The 22,793-nt window shown below is 34.2% G+C and overlaps 3 protein-coding genes, 1 long non-coding RNA gene and 1 pseudogene across 10 annotated transcripts; 3 read left to right on the top strand and 2 right to left on the bottom strand.

Moving 5' to 3' along the window:
• Nucleotides 1-1,649: 1,649 nt before the first annotated feature.
• LOC123217304 lies at nt 1,650-3,468 on the top strand. Its single transcript, XR_006502461.1, has 3 exons — nt 1,650-2,267; nt 2,383-2,433; nt 2,751-3,468. It is a non-coding gene; the product is annotated as an uncharacterized LOC123217304 (long non-coding RNA).
• A 91-nt stretch (nt 3,469-3,559) lies between these two features.
• LOC123223561 lies at nt 3,560-7,003 on the top strand (annotated as a pseudogene).
• Nucleotides 7,004-8,681: 1,678 nt separating this feature from the next.
• On the top strand, nt 8,682-12,754 carry LOC123211461 (fatty acyl-CoA reductase 2, chloroplastic). The gene is made up of 9 exons (XM_044630212.1): nt 8,682-9,137; nt 9,973-10,076; nt 10,174-10,373; nt 10,539-10,639; nt 10,715-10,934; nt 11,012-11,173; nt 11,260-11,341; nt 11,701-12,098; nt 12,418-12,754. Exons 1-9 carry the CDS (start codon nt 8,777-8,779, stop codon nt 12,581-12,583), a joined length of 1,794 nt encoding a protein of 597 aa, XP_044486147.1. The 5' UTR covers nt 8,682-8,776; the 3' UTR covers nt 12,584-12,754.
• LOC123211430 (histone-lysine N-methyltransferase ATXR4) lies at nt 11,821-16,389 on the bottom strand. Of its 6 annotated transcripts, none has more exons than XM_044630167.1 (8): nt 15,872-16,389; nt 14,765-14,820; nt 14,471-14,597; nt 13,955-14,024; nt 13,670-13,849; nt 13,360-13,427; nt 12,967-13,077; nt 11,821-11,956 (listed from the first exon to the last, which is right to left on the bottom strand). In XM_044630167.1, exons 1-8 carry the CDS (start codon nt 16,232-16,234, stop codon nt 11,915-11,917), a joined length of 1,017 nt encoding a protein of 338 aa, XP_044486102.1. In that variant the 5' UTR covers nt 16,235-16,389; the 3' UTR covers nt 11,821-11,914. The 6 variants fall into 6 exon arrangements, with proteins under 6 accessions (XP_044486102.1, XP_044486118.1, XP_044486108.1 ...); XM_044630183.1 differs by having other exon boundaries at nt 13,356-13,427; nt 15,872-16,386; XM_044630173.1 differs by having other exon boundaries at nt 11,880-12,015.
• A 1,686-nt stretch (nt 16,390-18,075) lies between these two features.
• Nucleotides 18,076-21,064, bottom strand: LOC123210123 (serine/arginine-rich SC35-like splicing factor SCL33). Of its 2 annotated transcripts, none has more exons than XM_044628346.1 (6): nt 20,913-21,064; nt 20,111-20,275; nt 19,619-19,696; nt 18,854-19,018; nt 18,466-18,588; nt 18,076-18,343 (listed from the first exon to the last, which is right to left on the bottom strand). In XM_044628346.1, the coding sequence occupies exons 2-6, from the start codon at nt 20,254-20,256 to the stop codon at nt 18,241-18,243; spliced, it is 615 nt and encodes a 204-aa protein (XP_044484281.1). In that variant the 5' UTR covers nt 20,257-20,275; nt 20,913-21,064; the 3' UTR covers nt 18,076-18,240. The 2 variants fall into 2 exon arrangements, with proteins under 2 accessions (XP_044484281.1, XP_044484287.1); XM_044628352.1 differs by having other exon boundaries at nt 18,854-18,925.
• Nucleotides 21,065-22,793: the final 1,729 nt, after the last annotated feature.

Below are 22,793 nucleotides of genomic sequence, written 5' to 3'. Positions count from 1 at the left end.
AGAGGCTGGATAAGTGGGTGACAACAAGAAGACAACCTTATAGCCACTAGAAACCCACAACAAGACCATTCTTTTCCCTTTTTTTCATGAAAGAAGAAGAAAAAGCAAAGTCTTTGTGGAGAGGAAAATAGAAGAAGAGCAGCGAGATTTAAGAGTAGGAGGCAAAGATTGAAGAAGAAAGAGTGGGATTTAAAGAAAACAATGTTGTTTTTTATAGAGGTTTTTGTGAAAAAAATAAAAAAGTATTAGGTCAGGTACTTGATCAGTACCCATTATATGTTTTTGGATTCGGTATAAGGTCAGTTGTGATTCCTGTGGGGTGGAACCGAAACCAATAGGTTCTACAAAAATTGGAATTGGAACTTGCTCGAAGGAGGTCAGTTCCAATCAAGTAATTTGCTCACCCCTATTTGATGGGTGACCAAAACATTCAACTCGTAGAGGGAAAACAAGGTTAAAACATAGAGGAAAAAAATATTAAAAGAAGATTCATAGTAAAAGGGAGATTAGGTGAAAAAGGCGAATAAAGAGGATAAAAAACCATGGCTAGAGGGTGGTTGGGTGGAAGATATTGAAGACACAAGCCAAAGGCGTGCATGATGGTAGCCAGGGATGACGTGACACATAACATGACAACTTGTTTGGTGATGTGGTATGATGGTGTATAGCCATGTAAGAAGTCTTATGTATGTTGACTTACAATTCCTAGTGGAGTGGAGTTTAGTATAAACCAAGTTTGCTTGTGGAGTTTGGTTTAAATCAAGTTTGTTTGTAGAGTTTGGTTTAAATCAAGTTATCAGTTTTCTTAATAGTTTTAAAAATTCTTTTTTAATTTTTTTATTGTAATAAAAGAGCTTTAGGAGTCTTTTTGCTTTTAGGAACGTACTATTTAATTTATTTAATGTTATTTACTTGAAGTCTAAGTTTCATAAAGTTTAGAATTAATTAATATTCCTAATTCTTGTTAAACTAGTGTTTTGGTTTAGTAAGTTTTCCTAGTTTAGTTAAGAAAAATAAGTCCATATAAGGACATGAGTTCTTGTGATTCAGTTATCCATTAATCAAGAAATAAAATTAAATATATTCTCTTAGATTTCTATGCATATTGACATTATTATCTAGTTATTTTTTTTGTCTTATTGAATGATATCAATATTTTGCGTCCTTGCAAATGATATCACAACCCCAATTACGCTTGTCTTATGTCACTATCTATTACAACCAAACCTAATGACCTCTCCCTCAACTAAGCCATCTGGGAAGTAAGTGCAAGAAACCTTCCCTTCATTTAAGCCTCTAGGATGGGTTTTACTAGGTTGGAACTTCAAATGGACCAATACTTGGATGGAATTGTTTGAACTTAAGTTTTGATACCACTCGTGAAGCCAACATTGGGTAGTGATCTTGGGCTTCTCTCACCTTAAAAGCTAACTTAAGAGATGAAGTTTTTCTCTTATATACCTAGACCGAATATGTTTTCCATGTTTACAATTAATATCAAAGCCTAAAGTTTAAACAATTTCATCCAAGTCCACGATACGGTCCTTTTGAACCTATAACTGTGTAAAGCCCATCCTCAGAGGCCCAAATAATGGGGAGGTTTCTTGCACTCATTCTCCGATTGACTTGATTTTGTAGGTCTAGATGAGAGATAAACCCTTGTTGCCTAGTTGAGGGGAAGGTTTTTGGGTTTGGTTGTGAAGGGTGTTGGACCAAGACCCAATGTGTGAGGGGGATGATTGTTAACAATCTCATATTGGTAGGAAACAAATTGAGTGTGGGTATATAAATGTGAGGGAAACTTCATCACTTGAGTTAGCTTTTGGGGTGAGAGAGGCGTGGATCACATGGATCACTACCAATGTTGGTCTTACGTGGTATGACAGTTGAAGTTTTAAACAATTTCATCCAAGTCTATGATACGGTCTACAACCTGGTAATGCCCATCCTTAGAGGCCTAGATAAGGGGGAGGTTTCTTGCACTTACTCCTCAGTTGGCCTAATAACGTAGTCCTAAAAGAGGGAGAGGTCCTTGTTGGCTTGGTTGAAGGGGAGGTTCATGTGTTTTATTGTGAAGGGTGTTGGATTGATGGGTCAATGTGTGAGGGGAAGGATTGTTGAGAATCCCAAATTAGTTGGGAAATAAATTGGGTGTGAGGGAAAAGCTCATCTCTTGAGCAAGCTTTTGAGGTGAGATAGGCTCAAGATCACTGCCCAATGTTGGTCTTACATCAACTATCAAGTGGAACATATCTTAGCACACCCTTGTTATATTTAATTTTTTATTTTATCAAATTTGATTGTGCATCAGTTTGTTCTCATAAGCAAAAGAAGCTGAACAATAACTTTTCTCATGTTTGCTTTGGTGTGCTGCAGGTAAAGGCATTATGTGAGAAGGCTAAGGAGATAATGATGGACGAAAGCAATGTCCAGGTTTGCCCCTATTCTTACTCCTCAGTGTATCACTTTATCTTTTCTTGAGAATCCTTTTATTTAATAAATATGTTACTTGCTCTGTTATTATTTCTACTCTCAGGGAAGATAAGAATTTTCTTTGGAACTTGTTACTCTGCCGTTGGTTGCCTTCAGTTTGAAAATTAATTGCTTGGTTCTTAAATTCTGCTTGCAGTATGATTGTTGGCCTCTTTTTGTATTGACTTTTTCCTTGTGTTTGCCTTTTGTTTGGTGTATGTCATATTGCTTATCTTTATATAGAGCATTATTATTATTATTTTTTTTTTGTGTTGCAGCCTGTGAAAAGCCCTGTAACAATTTGTGGTGATATTCATGGGCAGTTTCATGATCTTGCAGAACTTTTTCAAATTGGAGGGAAGGTATCAGTCTTAACTATAACCATTTTGTATTCAACTTTCTGTTTCAGCAAGGGAATGTCTAAAATAATTGTTTGGTCCTGTCAAAGAAATGCTTTTGCAGATTGAAGTGCTCCAGAGATATTGTAGTTGGGTAAATTGCCAATAGTCCAGAAACTGTTTTCTCATTTATCAAGCATCGGCGTATATTATTAAGTTTATGCTCCGTCAGATAAAAAAGTATTAAGCCATTGTTATTGCTCTCTGCATAGGAGATAGGAGTTGTGTTTTGATGGATTTCTTGTGATTAATGGTACATTGCATTTCCTTCATTGGAAAAAATCATTAACAATAGAGTTAAGTTGGTGTCCTTTTTATCTGACTTAGTTTTTGTCAACTGGCTTTCAGGAACAATCATAGTAAGGGCATACTATCATTGGTTTTACCATTGCTTGATAAAATCTATATGGTTTGATTTGATTTTTGAAGTGCCTTCGCTGTGCATTTTTATGTCTTTGCATAAGATACTCTGTTGATTTGTCTTGTGAACATTTTCCTGTTGATTTCAATCTGATCCTATGTATCAAACTGACAGTGTCCGGATCCCAACTGCTTGTTTATGGGAGATTATGTAGACCATGGCTGTTATTCTGTTGAAACTGTCACGGTAAGTCCAAATTAGTTCCAAAATCTACTCTTTAATAAAGCTAAATTTAAGTTGAGTTGAGTTGGTTAGAGCTCGATTGCTAATGCGACTCAATCAAGCTCTAAACGAGCAACCATGGGTCGAGCTTGATCCATGGGTATAAAAAACTATCAAGCTCAAGTCATGGGGGCTCAACTCTATTGGCTCTTGAGTGGTTTGCAAATGCAAAAAAAGATATCGCTTTAGTCAATTATGATTGATGATCAAAATGATGTCATATATGTTTTGAATTTATAAATAATTATTTATTAAAATTGATGTTCTCTAATAAAAGAAAACATTGGAGTAAAATTGAATTGTATTGAGAAAAGAAAAGAGTAAACTTATTTATAATATGTGAAGTTTGCAAAAATTCCACTTTAGAAAGAGACACATTAACAACTCTCTTCACCCATTTACATAAGTTCAACCTAATTCCAAAAATCCCATATTGGTAAAAGTAACTTTAACAACTCATTGAGCCCAGGCCTAGGTTTGAGCTTGACTCCTTTATGCTGAGTGAGCTTGAATCAACACTGCTCCCTAGGACACATACAACTCACCTAAATTAATTTTTACAGCCTACACAGCCAACAGATATCAACAAAGCTTCCAAAACATTTTACTAAGGTAAATATTGAGGCATTTTTCTGAGACTAATTTGAAATATTTTGCAATGAATGAAATTTTATATTTGTATGAATATATCCTCGCAGTTTTTGATGTATGTTAGCTTTGGGGCAAGCAATATTGATTTGTTTGTTTGTTGCTAATTGACGCTAAGGGATACATTTAAAGTTATTTGTGATACTGAATTGTGTGTCAATCCAGCTGTTAGTGGCCCTTAAAGTACGATATCCTCAGAGGATCACGATTCTTAGAGGAAACCATGAAAGTCGTCAGGTACATTCATATTCTCCTTATTCTCCTTTTAGTTTCATTTGTTTTGCCCCTACTGGCCTTTTATTCCAAACAGCTAGAGTAATTTTCAGATTCTGAACATACTTCCACCATGATGTTTCAAATTTGTTTGGTAGTTTAGTTCATTTATGATCTCAGTGAAGCTAGCTTTAATAAGCTGTTTCCTCTGTGCATACATGTTATTTAAAGTCAAAATGATTTTTCTTTTTTCGTTAATATATATAGGTTCTACCTCCTAGTGTGACAATGGAAGAGTCTCATTTTGCATAAATTGTTTGTTTGATTACACTTGTAGAGTTTTGATTGTGACTACTGAGCTAAATATTGCTTCATTGAATCTGTCACAGATTACTCAGGTTTATGGATTTTACGATGAATGTCTGCGGAAGTGAGTCCTCTCTTCACAACAAAACATGTTCTGTATCACTTCCAGTTAAATTATTACTATTATCGTTTCTCATATGTTTTTGTTTATTATTACTACTAAATAGTTAGTAGACATACTAGAGGTAGAGGCTTTGGTAATAATCCTGCTTGCACCAAGGTTTGGGAAAGAGGGAGCAATTGGCATAACTTTGGGAGATTGAGAGTGGGGATACAACCGTAGAACCCAACAGTTGAAGCTCGAAACTCCTAGTTTATGTTGAGTCCCCTTCTTTTCCATTTGTTTATGCATACATCTTGCACTTATTTATACACAACTTTTGTAATTACAAAATGATGTAATTCTGTTAGTAGATCTCCAGAATGACACTGAGGATGATTTGCCAATATTTGTGCGGCCAGTTCTTCTGTGGAATTCTTTAAGTGATGCTTTTACTAATTTTATGTGTTGCTTTTACTTTCCTTTCTATTTGTGAGATGATATGGTCATTTCTGCTTAGGTCCTATCGGTGTGTCCTGCCATTGCCATGTGGACTGACATGGGCTTTGGAAACTCTGCAGTTTTGGAGATAATATCTTTTTTTAATGACTTTTTTGCAGGTATGGCAATGCTAACATTTGGAGGATTTTTGCTGACCTTTTTGACTGCTTTCCTTTGACTGCCTTAGTAAGTAAAAGAAGAATTGCGTATATTAATGCAACTTCTATAGTTCCTTATCACTAATTAAAAAACAGAAGAAAGAGAAACTCGGTGCCCTATACTTCTATTGAAGGTCACTGAAAAGTGGATTTTATGGTAAAAAGAAAGATGAGGAACATATGTGGATTTGTATCAGTGTCATCAAAATTGTGGTTCTGCTCATGGTTTGCATTGAGACAGAAGTGAATGATGATGGTGGAAAGATTTTGACTATTGATAGCCTATCATAGTATCTGCACACCTAAATTTTTTTTTCCCTCCTATGTGGGTTGAGTCAGAAATATTCTGTCTGCATGGTGGACTATCCCCTTGAATTGAAACCCTTGATTACATCAGGAACTTTGACCGTGTTCAAGCGGTTCCCCATGAAGGGCCCATGTGTGATTTGTTATGGTCAGTCAAATATGAATATTCCACTTTTATTTTTCAAGAATCAGCTTTTGTCAAAGTTTTAATGGTTATCTCGCTTATCTTTACTCCATTTTTAATGATTGCATTCTGTTTTGCAGGACATATCCGAACAATTTAATCATGCAAACAACTTAAGGTTGATTGCTGGAGCTCATCAGTTGGTCATGGATGGATTTAACTGGGCACATGTGATTTTTAAAGACCGAAAAATAATTATAAGATATTATTTTTTCCCTACATGATGGGATTCTTGAGTGTGACTTTTATTTTTCTTCATTGGACAGGAACAAAAGGTGGTTACCATTTTCAGTGCACCTAACTACTGTTACCGCTGCGGGAACATGGCCTCTATTATGGAAGTCGATGATCCACACTTTCATCCAGGTCTCTCTCTCTCTCTTGAATTTAGTGTAACTACTAATTTTTTAGACTACTGCAAGAGACTGTTAAATTTTATTTTTTTCTAATGTTTTCACAAACTGCGGATATTTAAATGTTTCCAAAAACATTCATTGGTGATGAAACCCAAGGATAATCTCATAGGGTTTTAGCCATTCAATTCATCGCTAAGTGTTCAATTCCATTTTGACATTCTGGATATTCAACAAAGTTCAGCTTGTTACAGTTTGAGCCAGCTCCTCAGAGAGGAGAACCAGATGTGACCCGCAGAACCCCCGACTATTTCCTGTGAAGCTGCCTTGCCATACCAGTTCCATTCCACTTGCTTCATTTCCTCCTCCCCTTTCGGCCACAGTTGCGCAATCACGGATTCTTGTTTGAGAGATGCCAACCGGGTTTGATATCCTATATTTTATTTCTAGGTCTGCTTCTCTGATGATTTTGCCCAGAAAGAATGTTTATTAGGGAGGTTAGAAGCCCTTTAACGCGTCCTGCACTAGAAAAGCTTTGCTGGAGCTCTACTGGAGAAATTGTGTAGCTAATCACGAATAGACATCAAGTGTTACAACGTACCGAACATGTAGATATTCTATTCTAATTAATGTTGACTTATTATTCTCTTTTCCGGCCTGATTTCATTCCATGGCTTAGTTTCGAGATAAAGGAAATCAATATCTAGTCTAGTGCTTTCCCTCTTACATTTAATTTTATTTTTCCCTTTATATTTTAATAAGAGTGATTGAAATGTTATTGGTAAGATTGGATTCGAAACGAGTTTGTTTAGGGTTGAAATGAGTTTTCTTTGAACGAGCTTGAACAGAGTTGTCCTAAACGAATGCGAGCCTGAGTTTTAAGTGAAGAACAATCACTTGTTTGAATATGGGCTTCGAGGCTTCGCAAACTGAGCACAACTCATTTAAATGAAAAACCTTTTAAGCAAGTTGCATATGATACATATTATTGTACATTTAAATACTTCAGAATTTGAAACGAGCTTGAAATATGAGCCCAAAGCCAAGTTTGATAATCGAGTCGACATGAATATCTTATGCGAACCCGAGCTATGTACATGAACCTGAACTAATGTGGACCAATTACAAACAGTAAAATTATCAAATGAATCGAAGATGAATACGTGATTGAGCGAGTTTGGCGAGCCTGAGCCTTAGCCAATCCAAAACAAGTTGGGTTTTGTTCAAGTTTGGTTGGGTTCATTTTCAGCCCTAGCTGTTGGTATATATGGTTTCTATTTTTTATTCTACATGTTACTATGAGTTTAAATGAGATGGGGATCAGGATAAAAATGTAGACGAGGATGATCGAAAGGAGAAGAAAAGGGAGATTTTCCTCACCAGAATAAGTAAAGGAAGGAGAGAACAATTTTTCTTATGAGAAGGAGATAAAGATTTCTTTTCATTTTCGTATCAAAGATACGAAAAAGTTTTAGTAATGAAGATAAAGACTAGGGTATTTGGCTCTTCTTTGTCCCATTGGCATCTCTAATTGAAAGTCAATCATCTATACAAAGTAAGAATAGTATAATAAACTTAAAACTCAATAAATGCCTCTGAATACGAAGGAAAAAGCTTGTTCATTGATAGATATATTTCTTGATAGTCTTTGTGAAGTTAATGTTGAAGCATAAATAAACTAAAATCAAATAAACTATATGTATTTATTTTAAATATATAAATAAATATATATTTATTTATCTCGTTATATGATTGAATGATTTTGAATTAAAAATAAAATGATACATAATCATACGATGATATATATAAGTATACATCAATTTGTATATCCAAAATAGATATACATAATATTGCTTAACTAAAATATTCTTATCATAATTAACAAAAAAGTAAAGGAAATTCTCATTCAACAAAGTCAGCCCTAATGTACTGATGATATGCTCAGTGAGAATATCTAGCATGCTTCACATATTGCATAAATGAGCTCAAAGAAAAGCCCAACCCAACCCAACCAAACCCGTAATGAATCTTCTTCCACACCCTTTATTCTCACATGACTTTCTCTATAGATAGAAGTTAATGGATTCAAATAATAATAATAATCAAAGAAGAAGGAGAAAGAAAATTCCCACCATGTTAGCCATTATAAATTTAATAAGCTTGTAATTTTGCATGAAGAGTGAGGCATAAAGAGAGTTATACATTTTTAAACATAAAATAAACCTAGCTAATTCTCATCTTCTTTGTCTCTTCATTTCTTTCTCTCATTTTCTTTCTATTAAATCCAAACCAAATCAAACCAAACCCATCTCATTTTTATAGAACTTTGTTAGTTTACTTGCTCTATTTTGTTTTTGTTTTTTTGTTTTTTTATATTTTTGTTTTGGGAAGGTATGTTTTAGCTCAAGATTTTTCCTAATTTTCACTTAACTTCAAAAAACTAACCTCTTGCTTAGCTTCCAAGCCACTCTTTTCTTTCAAATTTTTGGCAGAGATGACGGGGGCTTTGTTCCTTAATTCTCTCTCGATATCTCCAAATAAATCAGTAAAAATTATTCGAAAATGTGAGCCCAATTTGAGGAGGAAGACAAGTGCTTGTGTTGTTTCTTCAGTTTTGGTTAACAAAGATCATAATAATAGCAATAAAAATAATGCAGCCGTTATGGATGCTGGAAGCTTGGTTTTGTCTGCCAATGGAAATGGCCAAACTGAGCTTGCTGTTAAGGATTTGGTGCCTTATAAAAATGGTACTGCTGCTTCTTCTCTTGTGGAGTTGCAGAATGGGATTGGTATTGTCAAGTTTCTTAGAGGAAAAGGCTTCTTTGTTACTGGGGCAACTGGGTTTCTGGCAAAAGGTACTAATGCAAACAGTCATTTTCTCATACCAATGTCTTACTTTCTCTCTCTCTCTATTTTTTTTTTCTAGTACAATTTATTATAGATTATGAGTATTAGTATTCTACGATATACGGTAATACGTATCTTATGATATGATATATATAAAAAATAGTAAGTTTTTTAAAATATATTAAATTAATACTATATAATAGACATATTATACGATACGATGTGTATTTTAAGATGCGATACATATTATTGATATGGATCGATATACTTTTTTAGAGAAAATGATGATATGATAAAGACGTATATAAAAAATTTTAAAATTTTAAAGGTGTTTGTATTATTTTTCAAAAAGATAATGTGTCAATATTTTTTTATTATTTTATTTTTTAAAAGACTGATCATATAATATGATTAGGTACACGATATAGAAAATTAGATTTTCACTCTACGAAAAGATACGTGATTCGACAACCATGTTAAAGATTAAAATCAGCAGTCTTTAAGTTTAACAAAATGCAGTATCCATTTCTGTTTTGAACAAAGATCGTTGGGACATCTTTATATACTTTTGATATGATATAGTATACATAAATGTATTAAGGTGGTCAGTATTTTATGAAACATATACATATATCTATTTATATATATGCATAAATTTGTAAAGATTACAGTTTTTAACTTATACAAAAAAGGGTACTCATAAGTTGGCATGAATGTATTTGTGTGCTGTACTTACAATTCCTTTGATTTTTCTTTGTTTTTTTTTTCAGTTATTTCATTTTATATAATATTATATTAACTAGGTTTTGTTTTTATTTTTCCTGGGTAAAAATTAATGTGCAGTTTTTATAGAGAAAATACTAAGAACAGTGCCTGATGTTGGAAAGATATTTGTGTTGATCAAGGCTAAAAATGAAGCTGCTGCAATGGAAAGACTGAAAAGTGAAGTATGTTAATTAATTTGTTAATGTCTGAAATTAAGTATTATTTTCTTCTTTAGTTTATAATAATTCATTAGTTAATTGATTTATGTTATTGTTTTAGATAATTAATTCAGAGCTGTTCAAGTGTCTTCAACAAACCTATGGAAAATCCTACCAAGCTTTCATGTTGAACAAGCTGGTCCCTGTAGTAGGAAATGTTTCTGACTCCAATCTTGGATTAGATGGGGACTTTGCTGATATGATTTTAAAAGAAGTGGACATAATTGTAAATTCCGCCGCTAATACAACATTCGATGAAAGGTTAGGGCCCTAATTTATTTTTTATCAAAAATAAAATTTTTGGTATGATGGATATAGACATTTCGTGTTTCAACTAAAAAGTTTTTATTGTGATCAATAAAACTATGTATACAAATAATGAGTACAAACTTGTGATATAAATATTGACCAATTTAAGATTTTTAGGTACGATGTTGCAATTGATATAAACACAAGAGGGCCTTGCCATCTAATGGAATTTGCAAAGAAGTGCAAGAAACTTAAGCTCTTTGTGCAAGTTTCAACAGGCAAGTTCAATTAAAGAACTTCATATTGATTTTAAATTTAATCAAATTTTCTTATGAAAGTTCTTCCATGAACAGCTTATGTAAATGGGCAAAGACAAGGAATAATAATGGAGAAGGCATTCAATATGGGAGATAGCATAGCAAGAGAAAATGTTACCTCCAAGGCTACTGCAACAGCAAGATTTGTACCAGCCCTGGATGTTGAAAATGAAATAAACATGGCTCTGAAATATTCCAAGCAAATCTCTCAAGACAGTGAAGTAGCCCAAAAGATGAAGAAATTAGGTTTAGAAAGGTAATTAATTAATTTTGCAATTGAAAATAATTGGTGAGTCAAGATGGATTAAGTTTTGATTAATTAAAATTAAACAGGGCAAGAAAATATGGGTGGCAAGACACCTATGTGTTTACAAAGGCTATGGGAGAGATGATCATTAATAACAGGAGAGGTGACATTCCAGTGGTGATTATTCGGCCTAGTGTTATTGAAAGTACTTTCAAAGAGCCATTCCCGGGATGGATGGAAGGAAATAGGTATGTATGTATGTATGTGTTTGATTCTAGATATATTATTATATGTTCTAAGGATATTTTTTTGTAAATTATCTTTGGTTTCATAGGATGATGGATCCCATAGTTTTATACTACGGAAAAGGGCAGCTCACAGGGTTTCTAGTTGACCCAAATGGGATACTTGATGTAGTAAGTATACCTATTAACTACTAAATTATGCTATACATTATTTTCGACAGAGGACTATATACAGTATAATGAATGATGCCAGCCTCACATGGATCATCAAATCATATGATCCACTAATCTATGTGGGGGTAACGTTATTCTTTATCAATAAAACTATGTAGACACATTTTTGAGTATATAATTGAATATACAGATGATATTTCATCATGTGATTAAGTGATTTTGAATTAAAGATAAAGTAACACTCAATCTTATGATAACACATCATCTATATACCTAATTATGTACTTAAAAGTATATATACAAACATTACTTATTCTTTATGACATAACTAACTACCTTAACATGGCGGGATGCAGGTCCCTGCTGATATGGTTGTTAATGCGACATTGGCAGCCATAGCATGGCATGGAATGATTCAAAAACCAGATATAAAAGTCTATCAAGTTGCTTCATCTGTTGTGAATCCACTAGTTTTCCAAGATCTTGCTAGGCTTCTCTATGCGCACTACAATTCCTCACCATGTGTAGACTCAAAGGGCAGGCCAATTCATGTTCCTTCAATGAAGCTCTTCAGCTCCATGGAAGATTTCTCCACTCATCTTTGGAGAGATGCTGCAGAGCGAATTGGGGTAACAGCCATGGGCTCAGTGAATGAGAAACTGTCTCAGAAACTTGAAATTATTTGCAGAAAGTCAGTCGAACAAGCTAAGTACTTGGCTAGTATATATGAGCCATACACATTTTATGGAGGAAGGTTAGCACTTTCTCACAATGAAACAATTGAATATTAAAAAGTATGGGCAAGACTACAATGCCAGGGTAAAGCTGCCACCATGTGAACGGTTATTCCAAGAAAGCAATGGACACCCTGATGGTTCACATGGACGGTAGCATTACCGATTTCTGCAACTGATGTGGATTTTTTAGTTGAGTTGAAGTAAACAATGCCAACTAAGAATTCAACTCGATCCAACAACTGTTAATTAGAAGATTAATAATATAGAATATAAAACTATCTACTTCTTTCATTTTTTTTGTTTTCATAACTAATGTATTGAATCAACAATTTTCAGGTTTGATAATAGCAATACACAGAGATTAATGGATAACATGTCAGAAGAAGAGAAAAGAAGTTTCGGATTTGATATGAGGAGCATAGACTGGAAAGATTACATAACAAACGTTCATGTACCAGGCTTAAGGAGGCATGTCATGAAGGGAAGAGGGATGTGTAGCTAAATTTCTATGCAGCTTGTTTAATAAATTAATTAACTAATTATCACCCGTTAGGCAGAGTACTTTCCAGTAATTGTAATAAGTAAATGCTCTTAGTTTCTATATTTTCCTTTAAAATCCTATATAGGCAGACAAAAAACTGTTTCCCTTTCATATAGTATCCGGTGTTGTTCCCATGTATTAGCAGATTTGATTAGGCCTTGAGTTTTATTTCTTCATGGAATTTTAATTAGGTAAGAGTACATCTCTTCATCCAATAGTTCTGGGCACAAGAAGATCGAAAAAGTAGTGCTCATGCACAGTAGAAAGTGCAAGAAGCAAATTCACATCTGTCTCTGCATTATTTTGGACAAACATGAAATGAGGCAAGAAAGTTGCTTAACCACCAGATAAACACCTAGGGCATTTGCATCGAAAACCGAATCCTTCAGCCAGGAGAGTTTGCCGAGCATTGTGACCCATACTTGCATCAATATAGCATATGCGAAGCTCTTCCCCTGCAATTAAGCAACAGAAATGGTAAGTTATGGATGTTGCATTACAATTTTGCACAAACCTGTTTGAAAATGCATGTTCCCATAAAAATTTAACAGCCATAAATAAGTTGCAGTTACTAATGACTGAAACCATTGTTTTATCAAATTAGATACCCAGAAGAAGTTTTTGTCTTTTCATCCAATCAGGCAAATAGATTTTCAGATATAGCATTCCATAACATGAAATAGCAAAGAGGCAATTTAGATCTCATACCAAAACTGAAGTACACAAGACAAACCTGCCTCAACATCACGAAGGGCCTTTAATCTTGCATCTGCATTGTCTATCCATATAATGTGTGAATTTGGATCTGTAGTCCAAAATCAACTAATTCAGTTCCTTTTCTACTTGGTTTCTTCTCTTACTAGTGACTATTATTCCTTACATTCCCCTTCTCATTTATCCATGTAAAAAAAAGCATAATAAAATAACATTGCTGTAAAACTCTACATAAATAAGGTTACTAGGTAATATAAGCCTTTCAAGTAGAGGGTCACTAAATTAAATTTTTTTATTGAGGAAAATAAACAAACAAAAATGGAAGGCACTAACCACAATCATGATTGTAAAAAGATGGAAGCATATAAACAGCATTCCCAACTGCAACATCACCATCTATAGAGGCTGCAGCTGATGAAAGAAGATCTTCATACGATCCTCCAGCCAATTCAATACGAAACGCATTGATACGAATCCGTGCCAGCACACTAATGTACCATTGCTTGTTTAGGACTTGTAATGTCAAAGCCAACTAATTTCTCAAAAAAAGATAGCCATAGAACCACTGAATTAAAGGAAAAAAATAGAGACATAATGATCAAGTAATGTAGGGGATACATTTCAGTTCTTCATCCATGACATCTGCCTTCCTTAAAGCACTCCTTAGCAAATGAAAACCCTCTTCCATCTGAAATTCTCACATGGATAAAATAGCATCAGTCATCTTAACACTTTACTACCAGAAGAACTCATACAGGTACACAGGCAAAAAATCCCGAAACCAATTGGCTTATCATGGCTATCTATCAATGAATGCACTTCTAATTATCATCTCATTATTTCATCCATTGTCATAAATCATGCATCACATGAGGTGCACTAATGGCGACCATTCCAACTCTTATCAACTGTCATGTCATCAAGAAAACATGTGGACATTACACAATGGCTAGAAGGAATTGTTCATCAGAAGACAAATGAAAGTTGTTTTCAAGCTCCTATTACATGGCGCAACAAAGAAACCAATCACTTTCCTAGATTTTTATTATGTAAGATCTGTGTATGATTTTTTTTCCCATTATTTTACTAAACTGTACAGTCATCATGATGAAATTTTCACAATAAGCTTCTTACCTTTGAAATCATCTCAGGAGATAATCTAGCAGGTTGAAGTATGTCAATACTGTCACTTGATACAGATCCTGATATAATCATGCAAGCCAACCGCTTGACTAAAAGAGGGTACTTCAATCCTTGGTCCCTTTACAAAGGAGAATGAAAAACATATATATATATATATATAAGCATTTGAAACGACCAAAATAAAGTGTTGAAGGCTAGCAAAATGAACAGTGAACAATCATATTGATCTTTCACTGTTCAAGCAAGTGAAACTGGTAAAGTAGCGTTGTTAAGAAACTTCCATACCGGCAATAGTCATCAAAGGTGGACCAATCTACTGTTCTCTCAACATAAAAAAAATCCTGAGAAATAGGAATGCACAAACACAACTTCATTAAAATGGAAAAAAATCACTCAGCTCAAACCAAAACTCAACTTGTTTAATGTTAAGAGCTATTTATCTTCAGTAGACTTAATTATGACATTCATCATAACTCAAGCAAGAATCCATTATGATACCTGACCCGGTAATGCTACTGGAGTAAAAATGTTTTAATTATCATAGACAGTTATTCAGCTGATTTTATATAATACAGTTACTAAACATTATTAAATGAAACCAAAAAATTATTAATCACACCCAAAATTTCAATATGAAAATGCAATCTGCCTTTACTATAACATAACCAAAATATTAACCGACAACATTACTAGACCAATACCAAACCATAACCAAAACATCTGCTGATAATATTACCAATACAATACTAGCATGACCCTCAAGCAAAATCAGGGACAGATAAGATGTGAGTGGGCGCTCATGCCCCCATTTCCCTGAAAAATACAGTCAATGCCTTCTAGTTTGTGATTTCAATGATAAACGCCCCTTAATTTATTTTATAGTAAAAAGGATCAATACATAGTACCACTTTTTTTTCTTAAATCCTGAATATATTTTAACCTTGCTCTTTTTCTTTTTTCTTCTTTTATTATTGAATATACAGCAAAGTAGCATAATAACCATTTTTTTAATAATTCAGAAACAGTTTTTTTAAACTTCATTTTCACGAAATTATCTTCATTTATTCATAAAAAAAATAATAATTAATCCATGTCTGATGTGTTTGATCTATATGATCAATATTTTTGTATTTTTGATCTAAGAATTTCATACTTCAATTCTTTTCTTTTAAGTTGCCCCACTGAAACAAAATCCTGACTTAGTCGCTGAGTGCAATCAACAGTCTATTGACTAAGTTAACGAGCAAACACTATATTTGACGTTGTAAAACAGCTAAATATTCGAAGTAAATTTACCCTATTTCTTTGAGAAGCATAACTTCAAACATATGGTGGTCGCATTACCGAAAACAAAAGATGAATATAGAAAAACAAAATGAAACCCCGTTATACCTTAGAGTTTTCTGCACACTCTTGACTGCAAAAACGAGCACTATGAGCTTCAAAATCAGGTGAATTTGAAGAAATCCTTCTGAGACAAAAGTAACAGACGCTGTTGAGTGAAGAGAGAGAAGGGTGGGAGACAATGGGCTTGGCTGTGTGGATGAGATCACCAGCGCAAATTCTCCGAGTTGCGAACACGCCCCGTCCGGCGGAGTCGGTGAGCGCCACCTGCATTGGCGGCGGCAATGGCGACGGCGAGGATTGAGTTGTTGCGGTGGTGATGGAAGAGGAGAGAAGTTGCTTTGTCGTTTGTGAATGAAAATGAAGGTTATGAAAGCGGGAAGGCCAACGGCTATAACGGCTTAACCACATTTTTTGATTGCTAGTTTCTTCCGAAGTGAATGTGGAATATGAAGGTCAATTCGCCGACCAATTTTTGAAACGTTTCGAAATCACTGGTCGTTGATGTTAAACATGAGGGTTTTATGTAGAAGAGCTAAACACACATTTGATTTTAAGTTAATTCAAATAAATATTATCACAACCTTAAATAATATTTTAAGTGACAAAAAAATATGGACAACTTTCTTCTGTCTTAAACGCACAAGTAGCCTGATAATTTTGATAATGTAATTTTTAAAAGCCTATTTGTTATTTTTGGGTATCTTCTTAGTGACACCTTAAGCTTAAATGCCTCTACAGTGTTCTCAAAGCTTGTGTGCCACTTTTTTCTTTTTCTAATTTTTTAAGAAAATGAGGATGTATGATGCTACTGAAGAGAGATTTCTCAATTTATTTTTGCAACCGCATACTGAATGAAAGAGGTCGAGGTGCCATCTACTTCTTACCAGAATTCTTGGTGTCTTAGGCCTGTGCTTGTTCAAATGGTTAATTGTAGGCGAGATGTTGAAGTAACAATTTTAGTAAGAACAACATTTATGTCAAAATGCTTTGGTGTGACTTGCCTGAATTGAAATATGTAATATTTTTTTGTGAAGTACCCTGGTAATCTTGCAAAAAGTGGTTTTTTCCCCTGAAAATGCATGTTAGGTGAATTACGCAGCATGGCGTATCTTCTGCATGGAAAATAAGTTATGGTTAGTATTTCTGCAACACTTTGTTCAAGGCATGGGTGGTTTAGGAGATTGCCGCAGCATATGATAATCAGACCACAAGATGTGATTTGTTTATATAGGCAGGTTAGAAGCATAATTGCATCTGTTTTACATTGGATTCCAGTCAATTTGATTACTAAAATTTCTTCTCCTTTTGCATGTTATGTTATGAATCAGTTTACTTTTCATCGTTACTCATTACCTAAAGCATGAAAAGGAGTTACTTTTCAGCTGTCATGGATTTTTGTTGTGTATATCATATACTGTCATTTGAACAATTTCTGATAAGGGTGAAATCAGAAAAGAGTCAATTTCCTTTTGCACTGGGCACCTTTCTTCATCTTCCGTCTACCTTTCCTCTTCCTTCTTACGTTCTTAACGTTGCGTCAACCAACTCAATAGCACCACCACCATCACCATGGTCCACTGCCTACTGAATCACAGCTGAAAGCAGTCAACCCCTCCTGACAACTCTACAAACTTGAGACTGTCAACCAACCCAGCATCACCACTATCAAATGGCCAATCCACCACCACCATGGCTGGTTTCAATAGGCTTTTCACAGTGGTTGAGCTTGCCTATCGCTAGCAGATAAGAAGCCACTGAAACACGTTGTAACATGGTTTCGAATTCCAATTGCAAAACAGTTTATGCTTTGAATTGCTACTGCAGAATTGTTATTGTCAAACGGTATTAAAGCACAAGAAGAATTATAGAGGCGGGTAAGTCTGAAAAGGATAGAGAAGAGAGGAGATGGGTTGAAGAGTTCTCGTAATATCCCCTTTTAGAAAAGAGTAAGACACGGTGGGCAAGTCTACATGCCTGAAAGAGTACGTTTACATTGGTTTTTGATTCAATCCGATCCTTTGAGGTGTGTGATTGTATCCAAAGTCTCTTAGCTCAAGTATGAGGAAAATTATTTGAATATATTCAATAAATTGTAAAAATATTTTTATTAGTTTAATATTATTATAAAGATCATTTCATCTTTTTATTATTGATAAGAACTTCTAGCAAAACCTAACAGAAAATGAAAAAAATTTCCCCAGAACATATTATATATTTGCACGGTATCAAGATATGATAGAAAGCTTGAATCCGTACACAGGCTAGTAACATAGTACTAAAGATAAAATTTAAATGCGTACACAAGCCTAATATCAGCAAAATGCAATTCCATAAAGCAAAATGTTCTATAATTTGGTTCAACTTATAATCATATCATCAAAGCAAGCGAAAATTAATCATCCAACCTACTAGATTCATCTATTATATTCTTTGCTTCGACTCCTGCTCCTGCTCCTTGAATAAGGCGACTTCGAGTAAGATCGCCCTCTGTACCTTCTGTCTCTTGGTGACATTGACCTGCATTGCAACACAAGACATTTTGTTAGTAAATTTCATCTTGTCTTAAATTGGAAGAGATAAAGAACTAGAAATTGCATAGTAGTAACAACCACAAATATAGAGAAGAGAATTCAAATTACCTTGAATATCGCCTTTGCCTAGGAGGAGGGGAATAATAATCTGGACTACGAGAATAACTCCGTACATAACGTGGTGATCGGGAATATTCAAGCGGTGACCGCCTACGATCATATGATTGACCCCTGATAAGAAAACATTTGTTCATCAAAATTAGCTCAACCCAGTCATAGAAGTCATTAGAAGATTTTATTTAACAATAAAACTATTTGTACACACTTTTATGTGATTAAATAATTTTGAATTAAATATAAATTAATACTCAATCACATGATAACATATGTGTAGACATTTTGTGTACTCAAAGTGTGTGCACGTGGCATTTTTCTTTATTTAAATTAAGAAAGCTTTCACACTTAGAAGAGTTTATAACAAATGACCTTTCCTTACCTAACCCGTTCCCTTGCTCTCATTTCTGAAGGTTTTTTCCTGTTTTCCTCCGCAAATACGACAGTCAATTCTCTGCCAAGAAATACATAACCATCCATATGATATTTGGCATCAGCTGCATCAGCAGGATCTAAATACTGGACAAAACCAAAACCACGAGGTTCCCTGCCGCATACACATATTAAGCATCACAATACTAGCAGAAACACACACAGAAATTTAACCACATATAGCTGATACCCAAAATCACAAACATGATCCTGAATCAAGGGTAATATGGGATATCATGATAAGCACAACCCATATACTCACAGTAGTCAGCAAAAACAATCATATGGCAGCTAACCTTGTAAGAGCCAAAAATCTAATGAGTTGACAATTCTTCAAGACTTGAACTTCTTCAAAATGTATTCAAACCCACCATTTCTTCCCATCTTGATGTACATTAAAATCATCTTGAACAATACTCTTATCACTTGATAGTGTCTTCAACAGAGTACTCTTATTACTTCATTGTTCTCTTCAACAAAGTTCTTTATTACTTCATTGGTGTCTTCAACACTTCCAATAAACACAACCAAATTCCCATAAACCAATCATAGATAATGAAGAAACAGTCCCCCTCTGCCCTCCCTTCCCCCAAAAATTAAGAAAAAACACTCGGCATAGGCAGGAGGGGGACAGTCGCGTTGACACTCTTACTTATTGTGCTACATTCACTAACAGACAGAAAAACTATACAGGCACAACAACAGACATAATTACCCAGTGTAATAGTCTCGTGGCAAGTAAATGTCCTTCAAATGACCAAACTGCCCAAATGGTCCTCGTAGATCTTCTGGCCTGTAAATTACGCATGCTTATCAGTTTGATAGATAAAACTTACATTTGTCAATTAGAACTCGTGTTTGGCTTATATAAACAGTAAAAACCATTCTGGCTTTCCACACAAAAAGACACATTACTCATAAAACAAACCATATAACCAAGCCATTAGGTTCAACTCCCAACTTTCATTTTGAATTAACCAAGCATAAGAAATAAACAAATAATCCATATATATAATATGACAGAAGTGATAGATCTGCCCCATATCACACTATCAGAATACACATAACACTTTTGTGCAGTTAAAATAAGGATTACACTCCAGCATGTCCATTTTTAATTTATAAAAAAAAAAAAATCTGAAACACCAAAAGGTGATATCTACATCCCAAGACAGGCAAATAGCATGACTAATCATAAAAAACAAACCTGCAGTCATGGCGTAGGTTCCGGACCAGAAGACTGGTAGGCATGTCCCTACCACGACCTCCATAACGACCTCTGGGGCTAGGGCTGCGATGTCTCCTGCCATAACCCCTTGGTGGTGGACTGTAACTGTAGCTTCGACCCCTCATTTCCCCACAATATCACAACCTGTGAATGGGAAAAAAATACTTAAAAACAGCTTATAAACGTTCAATAAAACAGACAGTTATTTCATTTTTGTTTTTTAATAAGATTATTTTTCATTCAACAGTACGCCCTTTGAAAATACTGACAATAAAACCTACTGAACATGATAAACAAATAAAAAAAGTGGGCTTCCTCAGTAGGCATGAATTCCTCACATCAAACCAGATGATATATTTGCCCATTCATCAGCCATACTACTCCTCTCAAGGGTTTCAAATGATCACAATAGTCAATTAATTTGAATCAATAAAACTTGCATTCTCGAAACTTAATTAGTTTCCAACAGAAATTTTAATTTCACAAAATTCAACCCTAAACAGTAAAGGAATATTGATATTAAACATGAAAACGATAATAATAACAAATCAAGAGGCAAACGAATCAATTTCCATTCCATCATTCGATCTTGCAATCAATTCAAATAAAATCAAAGAAAATTCCAACTTAACAAATCATCCCACAATCGCACAATCATATTAAATATACCGACACATTTCCAATTTTAACGCGAAATCTTAAAATCTAAGAGCAAATAAAGTTTAAATTACTAATCAAATATGAAGAATTTTAACAAGAAATATAGAAATGATAATTTCACCTCAGAATCACGGAACCTAGGGTTTGCTTTGAATCTTCGTTTTTATTTCTCTTTTCTGCTTTAAATACTTTCTGCCGTTTCGAGAAACTTCCCCTTCATGCTCCCTTTGCTGAGCGCTGTTATTTTAGCCGTCGACTTGTGTCTTCGTAGAGTAAGTGTACAGTTAGGATTTGTTTGTTGAGGTCCAGGCCTTTTTTGTTTTCTAAAGAAGCCTGGCCCAATTCATAATAACCTAAAGCCCAAGCCTTTTTTTAATCGAAGATTCGAAATTGGAGTTAGCAAAACCCTTGGGGGTATGCCACATGGACAAAATCCCACAGGCTTTCGTGGAATAACCTAAAGTCCCCTTTAACATTATTTGCTAAATATATATTATCGCCATAAAACTTAAGAAAGTGTTTGGTTTTGAGTAAAGTTTTAGGCCAAAAGCCGTTCCCACCCAAGGTTTAATGTTATTTCAAACTCCCGTCTATTAATTTTTTAAAATTAAAATATCTATTTTTAAGTTAATTTTTATAAAAAATTTATATTATTGTTAAAGGTAAAACCGTTATTTACTAAAAATTTTAAAAAATTAAAGTTTTATTATATTTTTTTTCTTAGATTTAAAAATCTTATAATATTTTTTATCTAAAGTTTAAAAAATGATTATTTATTTTATAAGATTTTTTTCTCTTCTCTTTGACGACCATTTGGCGTCTGCGATCATTGACCATGTTCCCCCCCTGCCTTCACTTTCCCTCCCAGTTACTCTCCCTTTAATTTTCGACCGTCTTCATCTAATGAAGACAATCGATCTTTGAGACGAAAATGCACCATCTTCGTTTGAGAGACAAAGACAACGTGTCTTTATCTTAAGACCAGTCATCTTTGTCTAAGATGAAGACAATTAAAAATTGAAAGGAGAGTGACTAGGAGGGAGAGAAGGTAGAAGGGAAGATAACCGACAGTCAAAGATGATGAATAGTCATCGGAGAGGAGAAAGGAGAAATGAGCACCTTTCAAACTTTGAGTGAGGAAAAATTGTGAGATTTTCAAACTTAGGGAGGAAAATGTAATAAAATTTTAATTTATTAATAAATAACAATTTTATCTCTATCCTTAATTTAGATTTTTAATAGAAATTAGTTCATAAGTGAGTATTTAAATTTTTAAAAGTTGGCAGATAAAACTTTGAAATTACACCAAATCTTAGGTGCGAACAAGTCTTTTGGCCTAAATTGATGTGGTAGTTATGTCCAGACCTGACCAAACTTATATTATCGTTAACTTCCCTTCCAATATTTTCAAAAACTATAACTTTTAAGTGAATAAGTAGTCTCACATAAGAATTTTCTAAATGACATAAAAGCTAAAACCAGTCTGTCCTATGTTCTTTCCTAATTGGTAATAGAGACAACTATAAACTTATGAGTTCACCAAACCAGTCATCCTTGAACTCGAGTTTCCCTTAGCTAACACCATAGTCTACCATCAGGTCAAAATTTGTTAAGCCAAATATATTTTAAGAACTAACCAAGCTAGTTCCAGTGCAATGCAATGGTCATCAAAGCTATTAAGGACTTCACCTTACCACATCCTTAAACCACCGAATGAGGAGGTTAAATCAGTATTGGTTTAAAGATGTGGTAAGGTGAAGTCCTTAATAGTTTCAATAACCGTTGAATTGCACTCAGACCAACTTGATTAATTTTTAAAGTATGTCTAACTTTATCATTTTTTGAATTGATGGTAGATTGTGGTGTAAGCTGAAGGAAGCTTGAGTTTAAGGATGATTGGTTTGGTGAGTTTGCAAGTTTACAATTGTCCTTGTTACTGATTTCAGAAGAATATAGGATACACTGGTTTTAGTTATTGTGTTATTTAGACAAATCTTATGTA

Source organism: Mangifera indica, chromosome 1 (assembly GCF_011075055.1).
Source record: "Mangifera indica cultivar Alphonso chromosome 1, CATAS_Mindica_2.1, whole genome shotgun sequence".
Taxonomy (NCBI): domain Eukaryota; kingdom Viridiplantae; phylum Streptophyta; class Magnoliopsida; order Sapindales; family Anacardiaceae; genus Mangifera; species Mangifera indica.
Note: the sequence above shows the minus strand (reverse complement) of the source record. Positions and strands in the feature narration are given on the sequence as shown.